This window comes from Anopheles merus, chromosome 3R (assembly GCF_017562075.2).
Source record: "Anopheles merus strain MAF chromosome 3R, AmerM5.1, whole genome shotgun sequence".
In the NCBI taxonomy this organism is placed as follows: Eukaryota; Metazoa; Arthropoda; class Insecta; order Diptera; family Culicidae; genus Anopheles; species Anopheles merus.
This window is the reverse complement of record NC_054084.1, coordinates 36,029,968-36,045,491: the sequence shown is the minus strand read 5'-3', so window position 1 is coordinate 36,045,491 and position 15,524 is coordinate 36,029,968. Positions and strand designations below refer to the sequence as shown.

Below are 15,524 nucleotides of genomic sequence, written 5' to 3'. Positions count from 1 at the left end.
GTGTGTGTGTGTGTGTGTGTGTGTGTGTGTGTGTGTGGGTGTGTGGGGTGTGTGTGTGTGTGTTGTGTGTGTGTGTGTGGTGTGTGTGTGTGTGTGTGTGTGTGTGTGTGTGGTGTGTGTGTGTGTGTGTGTGTGTGTGTGTGTGTGTGTGTGTGTGTGTGGTGGTGTGTGTGTGTGTGTGTGTGTGTGTGTGTGTGTGTGGTGTGTGTGTGTGTGTGTGTGTGTGGTGTGTGTGTGTGTGTGTGTGTGTGTGTGTGGGTGTGTGTGTGTGGTGTTGTGTGTGTGTGTGTGTGTGTGTGGTGTGGGTGTGTGTGTGTGTGTGTGTGTGTGTGTGTGTGTGTGTGTGTGTGTGTGTGTGTGTGTGTGTGTGTGTGTGTGTGTGTGTGTGTGGTTCAGGTGTGCGTTCCATGTGTTACGACAGCCGAGGAAAGGGTGGTGCTCGGGATGGGAAATTAGTTCTCGACGTAACGAGGCTCGGCAGGACGAGGATGCAACGACGGTGGAATGTGATGCAACGTTTTGAGCCAATTTTCAACCAAGAAAACTAGTCGGTATGTGAAAACTTCTCCCAGGTTGGCATTGAGATTGATGTGCTTCTGCTCGTTTGGGCCGCCTTTTTCTTGTGAGCTCTTTGGATGAACACTTGCAGCCATGGTTGCAATACACTGTGGGTGGGTTGAATATGTGGCTTGTACAAACATGATTTTGTGTGAAAGTGAGACAGAAAGAGCATTTACTTTGTCGTATCCATGAAGCTTTTTATGTTTGTGATAGTTGATTTGCTATACATAATTGAAATGCGAAATGTATTGAGTTGAATTTTTTTTAAATCTTTTTTTGTGCTTATATTGTGCGATTCGTATTCGATAGCTTTGATCACTGATAAATAACTGTTTAAATATCAAGCTTGATTGCTACTTTTCATTCATAATCCTTTGAAATGGAACATTTTGAAAACGATTTTCCACTGAATTAGAAAACACCATGCGCCTCCATGAAGCACATGGCAAAGCAACAACGACCATGCGCCTCCATCTTATTCTTATTTCATTTTTGTTAAAACCACAATGTTTTTTTTTATTAATCAACACTTTCTGATAAATTGCCAAAAACGCATGTCTCTTTTCGATATAAAGGAAAAGTGAAGCTTTCTTCAAGCAAGAAAAATACGCGCCCAACACGGTACAGTACATCCGCCCCTGTCAGTTATTATTCCCACGCTACTGCTCCACCTCAGCGTGCAACCGTGAATGCAAACGTGATTTCCTGCCTCAACACGCTTTCCCACCACGGCACGCCAAGAGGCACACGATAAGCGTGAAGCCTAGAAAACAATGATTGTTAACGTGTTCATGAGGTGTTCGAGTAAAATGTTGATTGCGATGTAGCACTTAACCGGTGCAAAGCCGGTGCCTGCTGCAACGGTTCTCAGAAACAAATGGCAGAAGTGTGAAAACCAAGGAAGTGGAATATATTCGTGTATGTGTGTGTGTGTGTATGCGCTGTAAAAGGGTGCAACTTTTTTCTCAGTATCGCTCGCATACTCGCCACGCGTTGATGCTGCAGCACTGGGCGAAGGTGTGCAACAATGTGTGCCAGCAGCGTACATTGTGTGCGCGCACAGGAATCGCATTTACATTGTCCAGCGTTCGTGTGGATGGTGCCAGAAGACGGTTAATGTGCAAACCGTGGGTACGGTGTTTACCTTCTGCTTACACATCGTTAGCCACGTCCGTTCGCGCCGCCGTTCGTACGTCGAACGCTGACCAGCGAAATGATGGGAAGTTTGGTGCCGGATTTTTTTGCTCATTTGTTCGTGTTTTGTGTTTGCTCTACCTTCATGCACATATTACTTCACGGTGCGTGATGAAGTAAAACAGTGCATTAACATCTTGTGCATGTATCGTGCTACGACAGCGTTTGGGGGTATAGCGATGGAACAGGGAATGCGGATAAGAATGATGATAAGAGTAAATTTTGATGGAGTAAGGTTATTATAACATTCTCTTAGTATGTATCTGGTGATAAACATACGTTTTTAACAATTTTGTTTGCTTTAAAATTTTGGTACAGTTTAAAATCTATAAAACAAAGTAATTATTTAAGTTTTAAACCTTATTTGCTGTTCAAAATTGAAACAAAACATTGTATCATGTAATATTTCCGAATAAACCTAATAAAGCCATATTTGTTCATTGCTCTTCTGCAACGCCGTTCAATTGAATCCACAAACGCGTGTCAAAGAGCAACTGTAAAAGAGTTTTTTGGTTTTAAATTTACTGCCATACCCTAATGCACAGCTTTTCTCGGCAAACGGTGGCCAAGATTTATCCTCCAGCGAGTTACTAAACTAGCAAAAAAAAAAAACAATAACAAAAAACAACCACCGGTACATGGGACGCATCCGCTAGTGTGGAAGTGCAAAATCTCGGCAATCTTTTAGCACCCATTTTGGGGAAGTGTTTTATTTCGGGTGAAATGGAAAAGGTTAACAGGTTATGGTTGGGGTTGCCCCAGTCCACGAGAGCTCCTTGAGAGTCGGAGCCCGTGTGGCATAAAATATTTGCCACGCTCCGGCACTTAGCAAACGAATATATATTGAATATTTATCCACCCCGGGACGTAGATTAATGGTGGCTCGTGCCTGTCGATCGTGTTTTTGCCCTGCTTGAGCGAGAGTGCATTTACTGAGAAACAGAATGGGAGGGGGAGACACTGGGAGAGAACGTACCAAGAAAAAAGTAAACACATCCTGTTTATGTTTTGAGTGCGTGTGTGTGTGCGTATGTGTGTTTGTGTGTGCACAGGTCCATTCAAAGTCGCTGGAACGGGGTGACGGGTGGGACTGTATGCCGAGGTGGATTCAAAAAGGGATTTCGGACGGTTTTGCGAGGGAGCGAGCCGAAGAACTAGGGGCTCTAGCGATCTAGCGCCCATTACCGCTAGAAACGACGATTGTCCCGGTGATACGTGATCCGGGTGCAGAAGCAAGCTACAGCTTTAGTGAGTCCCTCACGCTCCAATCTCCAGGCAGCGAGCACCGAACGCGCATTCACCGTTTTGCCACTACATAACTCGTCGTGGGAAAGTGCTGGGTGCTTCTGGGCCGGTGCTGGCAAATCACTAAATTAAGTCTCATTGGGCAGTGTGGTGGCATGTTTCGTGTGTGTCTGTGTGTGTGTGAATGCTTTGGAAGTCCTTGCAAAAGGCGTCAGCGCGCTGGGAGGATATCTACGAGGTGTGCAGTAGATGTACTCAAGATCCAGTCGCGAATTGTAGCTTTTGTAAGCTGTAAGATGTGTCTAGGTGTGTGTTTGTGCTTGTGGATAAAATCGTCTGTACGTTGGATGGAAAACGTTCACCTTGTGGCAGTCGCCTTAGCAGGGCCGACACCCGCCGACTCGGTAGCACTGCAGGTCCAGTCCTTGGCAAACTGTACACGAAGCGCAAACTGTTCCACCACGTGAGAGAATGTTTGCCTGCGCAGATAAGCGTTTGCTGCAATCTCGAGCTGTCTGTGGTGGATTTCGGTGGATGCAGACAGCTACTGCTGCGGGGGCTGATTTGTTGATGGTAGCAATTTGGAACAATTTTATCAATGGCTGTGGCAGAGCGTGCCAGGATGGATGCAACACACACGCGCTAACAACGCTGTTTGCAGCAGTCAATTGCAGTGCCGTGATTCGGCATTCCTGTCGTCGCAAATAGCGCCTTGGAGCACATTGGAGGCATGTGTGGGTAAGGGTTAGTTTTGTTGCGAAGATTGCAGATGAAAGTGTTGTTTGGAGGATTAAGTCGTTGGTCTGATTTTAAATCTAGAAAACGTAAAAAGCGATAAAGAGGGTTGTCATGCTGCTTTTGGTGACTTTAACCTTAAATTTCAGCTTCTACACGATAAAGATCGCTATCCGAGAAAAAATATATGATGATAACAAACTAACTCTATCCAAGCATGTGCACTTGGTGCCGTGACTAGGATTTACGATCGGCAACCTTCATTGAACCTTAATTTCGTTGAACCGAAATTATTTCATTCACAGTTAAAAAGCACACCACAAAGCAAGCGCTCTACTTTTTCCCACCGTAAATTGAATCTTGGGATCATGTACCGGGACGTCATTAGCAAAAGCCCAGGCCCAGGCACCCGAGCATGGAAACGGCTTTAAACGTTCGCGGTCTGTTCGTGAATGGTTTTTGACTTCGCTTTGAAGTATCCACGGTACAAGTAGTGGTAGAGTGGTAAAGAGTTGTCTGGCTGCGAAAAGGTCTGCTTCCCACCTGTGTGTGTGTATGCTTGTGTGTGTGTGTGTCTCATCCTAAACGGTACCCCGAGGGGCAGAATTCACCGAAACGATTCCATTTTACCGGAACGGAACCAGGATGGTGGAATGGGCACTACTGCGCCCAGGTAAATTGGGGGGAAAATTTCGCTTCATTTTCCTTCCGTTCATCATTGACACCATGGAATTATCGGTGGCCATGCTTGCTGGCGAACAGCGCTGGAAGGAAGGGTTGCTCAAGGGGCTGGGGCGCCCATTGGCAGTAGGTTTTAATTGCCTCGCTCTTGATTCGTGCGTCCATTCCGTCAGGGTTCGGTGAATGAATTCCAGGAACGCTTTGCCTGCAGGGCGCGATGGCGTGGCGAAGGGGGTGTTTTTCGGGGAGTAAAAGAAGTAAGGTAGTTAAGGTTTACAGGAAAATAGGGAAGAGCGTATTTCATGCCCCATTGTTCGTCTCACGACCATCTGTCTTTGGGCATTTCGAACCCTCCCAATGTGCAAAGCTGAAGCTGTTGTTTTTCCAAACGGTCGAGTTTTGTTTTCCCCAACCTCTTTCATTGGTGTATTTGCTCGCATTTTCGTACACCCATTGTCTCGCTCTGTTGTGAAAGAGAGAGAGAGAGAGAGAGAGAGAGACAGAGAGAGAGAGAGAGAGAGAGAGAGAGAGAGAGAGAGAGAGAGAGCGAGCGATTTCATGTCCAGTCAACTAAGCGCGAAACGTTGTTGGCTGTGGTCGACGTTAAGGACGCCCAAAGGATGAGCCCATCTTGGGTGGGATATTGTTTTGTTCGCTGTGTTTTCCCTGGGACCTGGGGGCACTGGGAGAGCAACCATTGCGAGCAGCTGTGGACGAGAAGGTTAGACCAAACAAAACAAAACAAGCGTAAAGAGAAAAGGGATGAACCGGGGACGCGTTTTCCGCGAAATCATTTCCATGGCATTAAAATTCAAATTGAATGGATAATTGTTATTAGCGTTTTCGCGTTTTCTTCGCGTCCATCCGAAGTTCCGTGTCCTTTTTTTGAGGATGTTTTTCGTCGGAAATGAAGGATGCTTGAGTGCCGAGTGCACTCACCCACAGGTACAGCAGCAGCAGCATCGGCAGCGTTGGTGGCAGTTGTTTTCTTGGAAAATCTTTCCTCTTACCTTAGTTGCTGCATTGCGCAACGACCAGCGAGGTAGGGACGACAACAGCCCGGTGGCGTTGCGATACGATGCCCGGAGCACTGAAATGCTGGGATTAATTTGCTGAAGCCGACGGTTTATTGGCAGGTGTCAGCGTTAATCGCGCCCTGTCGCCGGTGACGGATGATGACGGGTCCATCCACTTCCCTCCCTCCGTGGGGCTGGCAACGGATGACGGATCGAAAAAGTATGCAATCCCATTTTGTATCCTGCCAATGATGCCGCCGCCGCGATCGCCGCAGGCAAGGATCTAATTAAACCAAACGAAACTCGTTTTGCCTGCCCGGCCTGGCTGATGCGAATCGGACCACGTGCGTAATGGCCGTTTCGTGAAGGATTACTGTGCTTTTGTCTGTTTTGTTTTTTCGGTAGAAAGTAGCACTATTTTGGTGGAAATGTTAGGGGTGGATATTTTCATATTTGTTTTGTGCGGGAATTTCCTTGGCTGGATAAATTTGTTGCAACTGTTAGTTATATTTTAAAGCTTTTTGCATTTCATGAAGCTTCCTTTTGGGATGGTTTCAAATCAATCAATATTTTGTGAATACAGAAACAACATTCTGTCTGTTATTTTGTTTAAAAGTGTATTTATAAAAAAGTGATGTGAGTGCCGATGAGGCAGACTCATTTAACCAACTTATCTATTTTACAAACATATTAATGTGGCCAATTTTCCTTATAAACCATGATACTCGAAATCCGTAAACCTCGCTAAACGGGCATTAAATAATTTAAACAATTAACGATCTGTTTGTCGTCGCGTCATTGTTGCGCTCGCTGCTACGGTTTGGCACTACTGCAATTTTCTCACCCAGATAGGTCAAAATGGGCAGGACACGACGGGGGCCAGTAACTTGACATAATAACACAAATTCCAGACATTCGCCATCAGCAGATTCAGACTAACGAGCGGATTTCTACACCCAATGGTTGGCTAATAGGCCACAGCTAGAGACCGCATTCCGCACACCGTACGGGGGACCGCATTTGCACATAACTCCCGAGTCTCGAGGCATTAGAGCGCAGACACCCTGCGGAGGAAAGCAGCGAAGGGTGCAGTGTTGCAGAGAACCATCTCGTACGTAATCGGTTATGGTTTGAGCATTTACGCACACACACACACACATACATTGGCAAGGCAAAAGCGTTCGGCCCGGTTCGATCATCCGGTCCGTTTTGCGACACTTTAGCGCCATTAGGATTCGGCGTTTGGGTGGGCGGGCGTAGCGAAAAGGGAGTTGCTGCGGTGGGTGGTAGACGACAGCATCGATTAGCGCAGACTTTAACGTCTTTTCGATCGTGTCCCTTTCGGGATCGTGACCCCGTCCCGAACAAAAGGCCTGTAATGAGTTTCCTTTCCCCGGTGCGTAATGTGCGCTAGAACAAAGATCCGGCCACACCGGCCACATTTCGGTCCTTTTGCGCACACGTGCTCATTACGATGGGACGTGATTGTTTCCGTTTTACGCACCAGAAACACACACACACACACAAGTGAAGCACGAGCGTACGGTAAAGCGTCAAGTCACCCAAAGTGTTTGAGAACGCGTGGTGGCGTGGCTGGCTGGTGGTGTCAGGCGTGCAGGAAAAGCGTACTGCAGACACATGCCATCGAATGGTGCGAGTGATAGGAGATGAGGGAAAGCAGTGCAGCGGTGGCGTGTCGATTTGATGCGATGGCCGAGCTAACGAACCGAAACCCGGGTTCGGCAGGGATCGTGGAAACATGATTTCCGAATTACCTTGATTGATAACGGATAAGCGATAAAATATGATTGATAATTAGATTAATATGTCATTCGATACTAATTCGTTTTACAGCTCTCGATACAGGGGGATTGGGTATGGGGAACGTTCTGGGAGCAAGTGAGGGGAGTGATAATGTATTTCGCTGTGTATTGTTGTGTTATTTGTGCGGTACTTTAAACAATATATGTCGACTAGCTTGACCGGGGGAAGTAGGGCCTATGTTTTATCTGTTAATCAAATTATCTCTTCGTTCGCTGGCAAATAACTGTGTGCAGGCACACGCAAACACACAATGCGCCAATGTACACTTAGATGCAGAGAGGTTATATGATGAAATAATAAGTCAATTTCAATTATTTTGCCGCAGAAAAGCTCGATCATTCTCGATTACAATATCAAATTAGAAACCAAAATGACATGGCCATTTGTGATGGCATTATCCTTTTCATTTAAGATCGGTCATGTCATGTCCCTTACGAGCACATTCAATTCAGCTTTTGAACTCTAAAGTAAACTGTTCAAAACAAAAATCCTTCAACATGATGTCGAGATATACCGATTGCAGGAATAGAATACATTTGTTAAACTATCGCTGGTCATTCTGGTACTTTCACTTTGCTCGCGTTTATGTTTCTCTACCTGAAAATCAATGAAAACTAAGTCTACCTGCAGTGCTTTTTCAATTGCATTAAATACATAAGCAATCATCGTCCAACCGTCCAACAATTCTAGCCAATCATCGTTTTTAAGGCACCGGCGAGATGATGACGTCTTCAAATGTGTTGCCCTGGAGCGCACCGCACCCTACGTACATTAGCAGTGACACCCGATTATCATCTTTGTTGTGTGTTTTTCCTCCTCTCTTGCAGCGCTTCAAGGACTCGGACGTGGACGTGACCCGGAAGGATGGCATACTGCTGCTGCGCGAGCTGGCGGCGGAAGTGAAGAACTTTATGGATTTCAAAATGAACGCCGTAATGGTGAGTAGCGCATTGCGTCCCTTTCGGTGCGAGAGCATTACCTTTGTAGCTGTTTGTTACCGTACGTGTGCAGAAACATGTTTTGCCGAAACACCTTCACCTTTGTAGGTGTGGGGCTGCCCTGTCCTTGGGTGCTGGGGAATGTTGAGTGCCCTGTTTTCTGAGAAACATTCTGTGTGGAGTTGTTGAGCGAGAGCCGCCTTTCCCCCAGGCTTGGGAGGTCTCTAAACCAGTGATAGAGGAGGAGGATTTCCCTTTCGACCTTTCTTAAGCAGCATTGGCAAGCAACTACTCATGCGGTGCCGGATTGTTTGCCCGTGGAGCGTGTACCACAACAACAAAAAATGAAAGCAGAACATCTAGAAGCGAATAAAAAGAGCTCTATAGAAGGGCTGGGGGCCCATAGGTACTGCTGGCAGGACGAGATGCTCGGTGCATGCGATCTAGGGGGCTGGTTTGGCATCGGCAGTTTCTTCCTCGTTTCAGCGTCAGATTAACGTTTGATTACCTTTCGAACGGAAATTTCTCCGTAAATTGGATTTAGCCTCAAGGCTGCTCGGACTGCTGCCTCCCGTCCGCTTGCCGCTCTGTGCTGTCTTTCTGCCACCGGCGGCAGTGCGGGCTAGAGGCAGACGAAGGGTAGGCTTTCCCGGGAAGCTTATCGAACACAGGGGCGGGCTTTTGTAGGGGTTTAAAAAAATCCGTAAAGCAAAGCAAAATAATGAACGCTCCAAACCGGTTTTGCCCGAGCATTGCTTTGAGTGGAGTGAAAAGGAAAATAAAACACCACCATCACCGGCGCCTTTCCTTCGGGGAAGGTTTTTTTCTCTCTTCTTATGCCTCACGGCGTACCGTACGGCACCGAGCATGATAAATGAGGTCGGGGTGTGGAAAGGATCGCTTGCCTGGTGGTGCAATGAAAGCAAGAAAGCAAGAGAGAAGAAAACGCGACGGTAGAAGGTGTACAACGATACGCTCTAAACTTGTTTCGTTTCTATTGTGATGGGGAGATGTTTCGGCTTAACCATGCAATCGTTCCGGATAGTACTGGGGGAAGCAATTGTTAACGGAGGGATCCAACGTATTCTTCTGGTTTTCTACGTCACACGGAAAAGCGGCACAGTAGCGCAGGGGGGAATGGAAAAATCGGATCAATTTTTCTCCTACAGTCAATCGGTTTGCTGAAGCTTATTTGATTATTGGTCCCGGCAGGGCTTAGTTCGATTTCGCTCGGCAAAGGAAGTGCTTAGCGGTTTGGAATTGTGCAGAGAAGTGTTGGTGAATGAGCTTTTAAGACGGCGTACTGTTGGCAGAATGGTTGAAGCAATCATTAAGTGAGCTTAAAAGCACCGTTTTGAGGCACATTTTCATTAAAACGCGATGAAAAGCGTTTGATGCTGTACGATTGCAATTGCTTTTGCGATAAATCGTAAAGAAAAGGTATCAGAGCAGTTGAAGGGATGATTCAAAAGGGCAAAAAGCCTGTCTATCAAGCTGATTGTATTCATTCGTAACGTTTAATTTCTCTACGAAGCAAAGAAGCGCCCAAATGTATGCTATCCGTAGCGCAACATTGACCTTTTAAGACTTTAATATCTTTGGATATCTACTTAAAATACTTTGCACAAGTTTTTTTTCTTCTATCTTTTAATTATTTAGTGATGCCGTTGCTTTCTTGCCAGACCAAATTTCATGGTATTACATTGTTTTGAACAACAAAGTTAGCCAAACAAAAAATATGCCGACCCAAGAAAGCAAGCAACGAATCCGGTCGTGTTTCACAACATAATGAAATTAAGGCACAAAGTTTTGTTTTTGTAGAGCTTTTTGAATCAAAAGCTTGCTGCAGAAGAGGCTTAAAACGGAATAAAAAGGGCCATATTGTAATGAAGTTTTTGCTTTGCACCGTGGCTAGTGGCATTCTTTTCCCTACCTTTGTCAAGAATGAGAAAAAATGTTGCTTTAAAGATTTGCCTACACCAGGACAACGGGCCCCAGGGATGAATGGGTATTTTATGAACCGACGAAACAGCTAAGGGCAACACAAAAAAAAAAACCTTCCATTTCTCTTAGTCAGCTCCATTTTCGGTAGTTTAACGCTTTGCGTGGGCTTCCGTTTTCCGCACGCCGTCGGCTCAGCATTGTTACAAGTGCGAATTTGATTTCTTGCGGAAGAACACAATGTTTAATTCCTGCCTTCCACCACCGGGCTCCGTGGAACTGTTTGCGTCCACCCGTTTTCTGCAGGAGTAGGCATTTTCTTCTGCCAGTTTGACCATTTCGCACCGGCTTGTGAGCCGCTTCCGGTTTCGGAAGCACAGGTGTGCAACAGAATGCGGAGCGCTTCCCTTTGCATGTGAAAGAAACCTCTGTAAAATTGACTGCGACCAACGGCCGGGACGCAAGTCAGGGCAATGCAAACCCGTTCTGGAAAATGCTAAGAATAAAAATGAACCCCGAAACCGATGCAAAACATCAAAAGTAAATCGCTTACTCGAGAAATAAGTTGGGCCGTGTTGGGGTTTGATTCATTCTTTTTTTTGCCTCTCTGTGTGGGTGTTGTGTTTGTGTGTGTATGTGTGTCTAGATTTTGTAAGAAGATGAATTTAGTATGTCCGTGAATTGGCAGGGATAGGGACTCTGGAAAGTGTATGGGGCGCACTACAACAATAATCAAAAGGAGTGTTGTTGAGAGCAAGAAAAAAAAATATGAGCATTCGAGGAAAGGCAAAAAGAAAGGCATACGGTACACGGGGACCGGCTGAAGGAAGAGTACCGCGGTACGACAACTTGGGTTCTCCGTTTTCGGCGAACGGAAAGTATATTTGAAATATGTGTATATCCTAGTAACCGCACCCCCGGCACGTCGGGGGCATTGGTTGAGGCTTTTCCCCGGGATGAACTTGGTACACATTCCAGTTGGAGGGAAAAAAGTCTGTGAAAAAGAGAGAGAAAGAGAGCAGTACGGGAGTACAAAAGTCCTGCTGCTCGGGAGTCCTTCTCGGGAGAGGTTCCGATGGAAAACTAGGGAAGCAGTGTGGCACACGGGCGAGGAGAGATGGGCTAATAAATTTTCCGTATTCCATGATGCCTTTCTTCTGTCGTTACCGGTGGGGACAATGTGGGGCTGCTAACGGAAGTGGAACGAGGTCGGGCAGCACGGCGAAACAGAACCTGTCACGAACGGGAATGTTAGATAGTATCTTTTGCAGCAAAATTGACACTGTTGTAAGTAGAGCAAGGAGCGAGGGAGTACACAGTAAAGCAAAACAGGGCAAAACTAATGAAGCTGCTTTTGTGGCCGCCCGTTTTTATCTTCCAGTGTGTCTGGAGCATGAAACGGGCATTGCGATGTTCTTTTTTTGCTGAAATGATGTACAATAAAAAAAAATCATCAAAATTATTTTAAAATGCGTCTAAAGGTAGGCAAAGCTGTAGATTATTTACAAAACGGTAATGTCAAAACATCAGACGGTTTTCAGATTGTTTTTAATTTATAGAAATTTGCTTAAACATTGAAGTTAACTTTCTATAATGCCTCTAAATCCTTCTTCCGGTGGGATTGGAAAATCCTTGCTCATAAACTCACACACACGCTGATTGAAATAGTAATGACGGGCAAGCGATTCGTATGGTAATTTAATTGCACCAAAACGAGGGTTATGAATTTTCTAGCGATTTTTCCTAGCTTAAAACTGGCGGGCCGTGTCGGCTTCCGCATTGATTGCTTCTGCATAATAAAGCACATTTTAGGCGGGCCGCGGCTTTGTCGAGACGCTAATGGTGCCATTATTATTCAATAGCGCCCAATCTGCTACACGAGAAAGAGACAGAAAGAGCCGACGGAGCGCGGAGGGCAGCGAGAAAAACGAGAGAACAACACCCCTTTCGCGCCGTGATGTGAAGCTTTGACACAATCCCCAGCAATCAATTTCCGGTCAGCGGGGCGAGCAATTTATCGAAGTATCGTATTGCCGTAATAATTAACATCGCTTGATCGAGGAACTGGGGCGCGAGCGCGCGCACGCTCATTTCCCTTGCGGCATCGCTCGCGCGTTCAATTCAAATCCAACTAAACCCCATTTCACAATTGGCTATAATAATCATTCAGCAAATGATGAATTCGTAAATTGGCCCCATAAAACCGTTGTTTTGGCCGGGAGCGGTGAAAGCATTAGTGCGTAACATCGAGTGTCATGATGAGAATTGAAAATCAATAACCAGCCGTGCGTTAATGTGCGGCCGACGTGCGGAAGCGTGACTCGGAAGTCGAAGAAGGGCGACCGATGGGAAGACGATCTTAACGGAGCGTCTGAAGATGACGTGTAGATCCTGGGTCTAGTTAAGTGTAGTGAAATAGTTATGTTTCTTTACTCTTTTATTTACTTTACGCAGCAAATATGGCTAATCTGTTATTTTTGTAAAATAACTTTTACAACGGATCCTTGTGTATAAAAGCACATGGGAAGAGCTCGTGAAAAAAGTGGCTGCAAATGCGTCTAGTATATTGGCCTGCTAGTTTGTTGGATGTTATGTTTCACATTCCAGGCAGAAAACTTTGGGAGGGAGTTGAAAAAGCTCACTCGTGTTGTGTTGAAATTCAATTAAAAATTCCACTCCACATTGGCGCTCATTGTGTATGCGCGTAAAAATTCCTCCACCCAAGCATCATAAAAACCCGGGGGGGTGCGTCCTACCCCGGGCGAGGCAAAGACAAACGTCACGATGCCACCCACCATCAATGGGTTGGTGAGGTTATGGATGTACAGGGAGCAGGAGTATGCTACCAGACGAGCTGGTGGTCTGACTTTAACTCGTTGTGCTGAAGATGATGCTGTAAATGTCGCGTAATGATGGGGTAGGTTTTTGTGGACGGTTTTTGGGCGTTTTGTGTTTGTGTGCTGTGTTGGAAAACGTGCTTCCGAAAACATGACGAAATACAGCGTGCGGCCGCTCATTAAGCGTTGTCCATGTTGCCCGTGTGCCCTACATTACATGGCGATTTCGGGTATGTTGGCCTCAGTTGAATCGGTGTGCTGTGAATGGTGCGTGCTTTAGAGTTGGACCGCTGTTCGGAGCTTTTATTCGATGTACCAGCTCTGTCCACGTGGCATTGCGGGATTGTATCTGTAAGAGGTGTAGTAAAATCTTATTAAAATAGCGAAAACAAGACGAAAGTAGCAAAATGTGCAAGTTAAACAAATTTATGATGCCAAAGTGTGTAACTTAAAACGTTTGAGGGATGTATCATGCCAACAAAGTTGTTTTAGTAATACTGTAAGAACTAAAGCATACGAAATATTGGCAATAATTTCATTTAAAATGTTGAGTAAGTAAATGCTATGTAGATTGCATATTTTTAGGATAAATTATAACTTGGCAATGCAAAGTACAGACGGTCCCCGAGATACACGGTTACTGGGGACCGAAAACAGCCGCAAAATACCGCGTATCTCAAATTTGCGCGTCAGTCGAGTCTCGTGATTTCCAGCCAAAATATCACAAATTTTCGTGTAATTTTTCAAGTACGGGGGGTGGTTTTAGTCACTTAATAAATTATTTGATATGATTCTGACTGAACATAAAAGTTTTAAATCTTAATAGTTAATAAGAATTACAGATTCAATTAATGTTTAGCATGATATTTGTGCTTGGTTTTTTAAATTTTTGTTTGCTGTAACAGTTCAATAAACAAAAAAAAAACAAAAGCTGCGATCAAAAAGGGTAACATTGTCTCAACACTATTTAACGTATTCCATTAGAGTTTGTAGCTCATCTTTCCCATTTCAGAGAGCAAAGAAAAAACTAACGCATAAAAATCATCACTTTTTCTTGTCGTATGTTCCACCCATACAGGGCAAAATGTGCGATTGCCTGTCGTGTCGGCACCGTTGTCACCGGTCGCCACTCGAACGGGCCGTAGTTCGGTATAGCCGCCGCAAACGGGCGGCACAGACAAGCTGACGAACTCAGCTGATGCGTCAGTCACGGGCGGACGGGCGTACAATATGGACAGGAAGATTGAATTTCGTGGTGACGAGCTAAGCTTGTAAAATTTAGCCACATTAGGTTAAGGGACCGGTTGGCTTACGTGCAATGGCGGCTAAACGACTGCGAGAGGTTCACGCCCGGCCCGGCCAGCCCCATAACAGCCGATACAGTGTGGGGAAGGCGTTGGAGTGATGCGTTGTTGCGGCAGTGGCTATAGGGTTTCGTTATTGTGTTGTGTATCGCCAAAGGTTCTTTCTCTCGTTCCTTCGGCGGTTTGGGTTTTATGTTTCGGCTTGAAATCGGCCACAGTTTGTTGGACAAGGCCGGGGAAAACTGTTTTATGGTGGATGAAAAGTTTGTCGTTTTGACCCGAGATGTTTTGTTGTTGCTGCTGTTGTCGGTGCTCCATTGCAGAAATACCATATTCCACAGTTTTAAACTCCGGCAGAATGTGCTCATATTGCTGCCACGCTCCGCATACCGATGAGAGTGATAATCGATAATTTTTGTCGTCTATCAGCTAAACAATGCTGAGGGGATCGAGATGTGGAGAATGGCGAATCCAGACGTATCTATTGGATAGGGTGTTCACATATACTCACACACACATACTCAGACATATCCATAGGTATATGAGCTGAGATTTTCCGACGCTCGCTCAAAGTGACCTCCGCAAGACGAAACATGCTGGTTCCACTGTCCCACGGGTCATGAATTATGGGATTTGACTTATTTATGGTTTCATATTTGGAAGAGGATCCGATAGTGCCGGATCTGATACCCTGAGCGTCTGGACAAAAAGAGGATGTCTGGAGGGAGGGGGATCCTGTTTGTTCGGCGGTACCAAACAACAGTTTGAAGGGATGAAAAGTTTGGTTTTCAATTTGAAGAGAAAACACTCTTCTTCTTTACGATTGCTGACACGGCAACGGTATTCGTGACCTTGCTTGAACCGTTTACAGAGCGTCCTCGGCGGTGGAAACGGGAAAGGCATCCTGTAGGAGTTTGATTTTTAATAGAATATTTTATGTGACGGTGATTGAAGGAGGTAAACGGTGAAATTTTCTCTATGGCACGTGGATACCATTTCGGTTCCATTTAGCTGGCATACGGCCGCTTACCTTTGCCTGCCTCTCCCACTCTATCGATATACCTGACACGGAATCCGTGCTTGAGAACGTGCCGGACAGGGAAGGGATCAGATTTTCAGACAGAGCGTCGGGGACCGAAGACGCGAACCCTTTTTGCCATGACTTATTGATGAAGGGTTCGGTTTATGAATTAATGCGACGCGCGAACGATAACAAGCGGTGTACCGGAGCTTGGATGGGAAAATGGA

General features: G+C 45.7%; 1 protein-coding gene across 8 annotated transcripts in view; it reads left to right on the top strand.

Moving 5' to 3' along the window:
* Positions 1-15,524, top strand: part of LOC121595729 (voltage-dependent calcium channel subunit alpha-2/delta-4) — a 57,365-nt gene that overhangs the window by 12,074 nt on the left and 29,767 nt on the right. For all 8 annotated transcript variants that reach the window (XM_041919922.1, XM_041919918.1, XM_041919926.1 and 5 more), the window contains exon 4: positions 8,084-8,194. In XM_041919922.1, the coding sequence (XP_041775856.1) occupies positions 8,084-8,194 (111 nt within the window). The remainder of the gene's footprint in view (positions 1-8,083; positions 8,195-15,524) is intronic.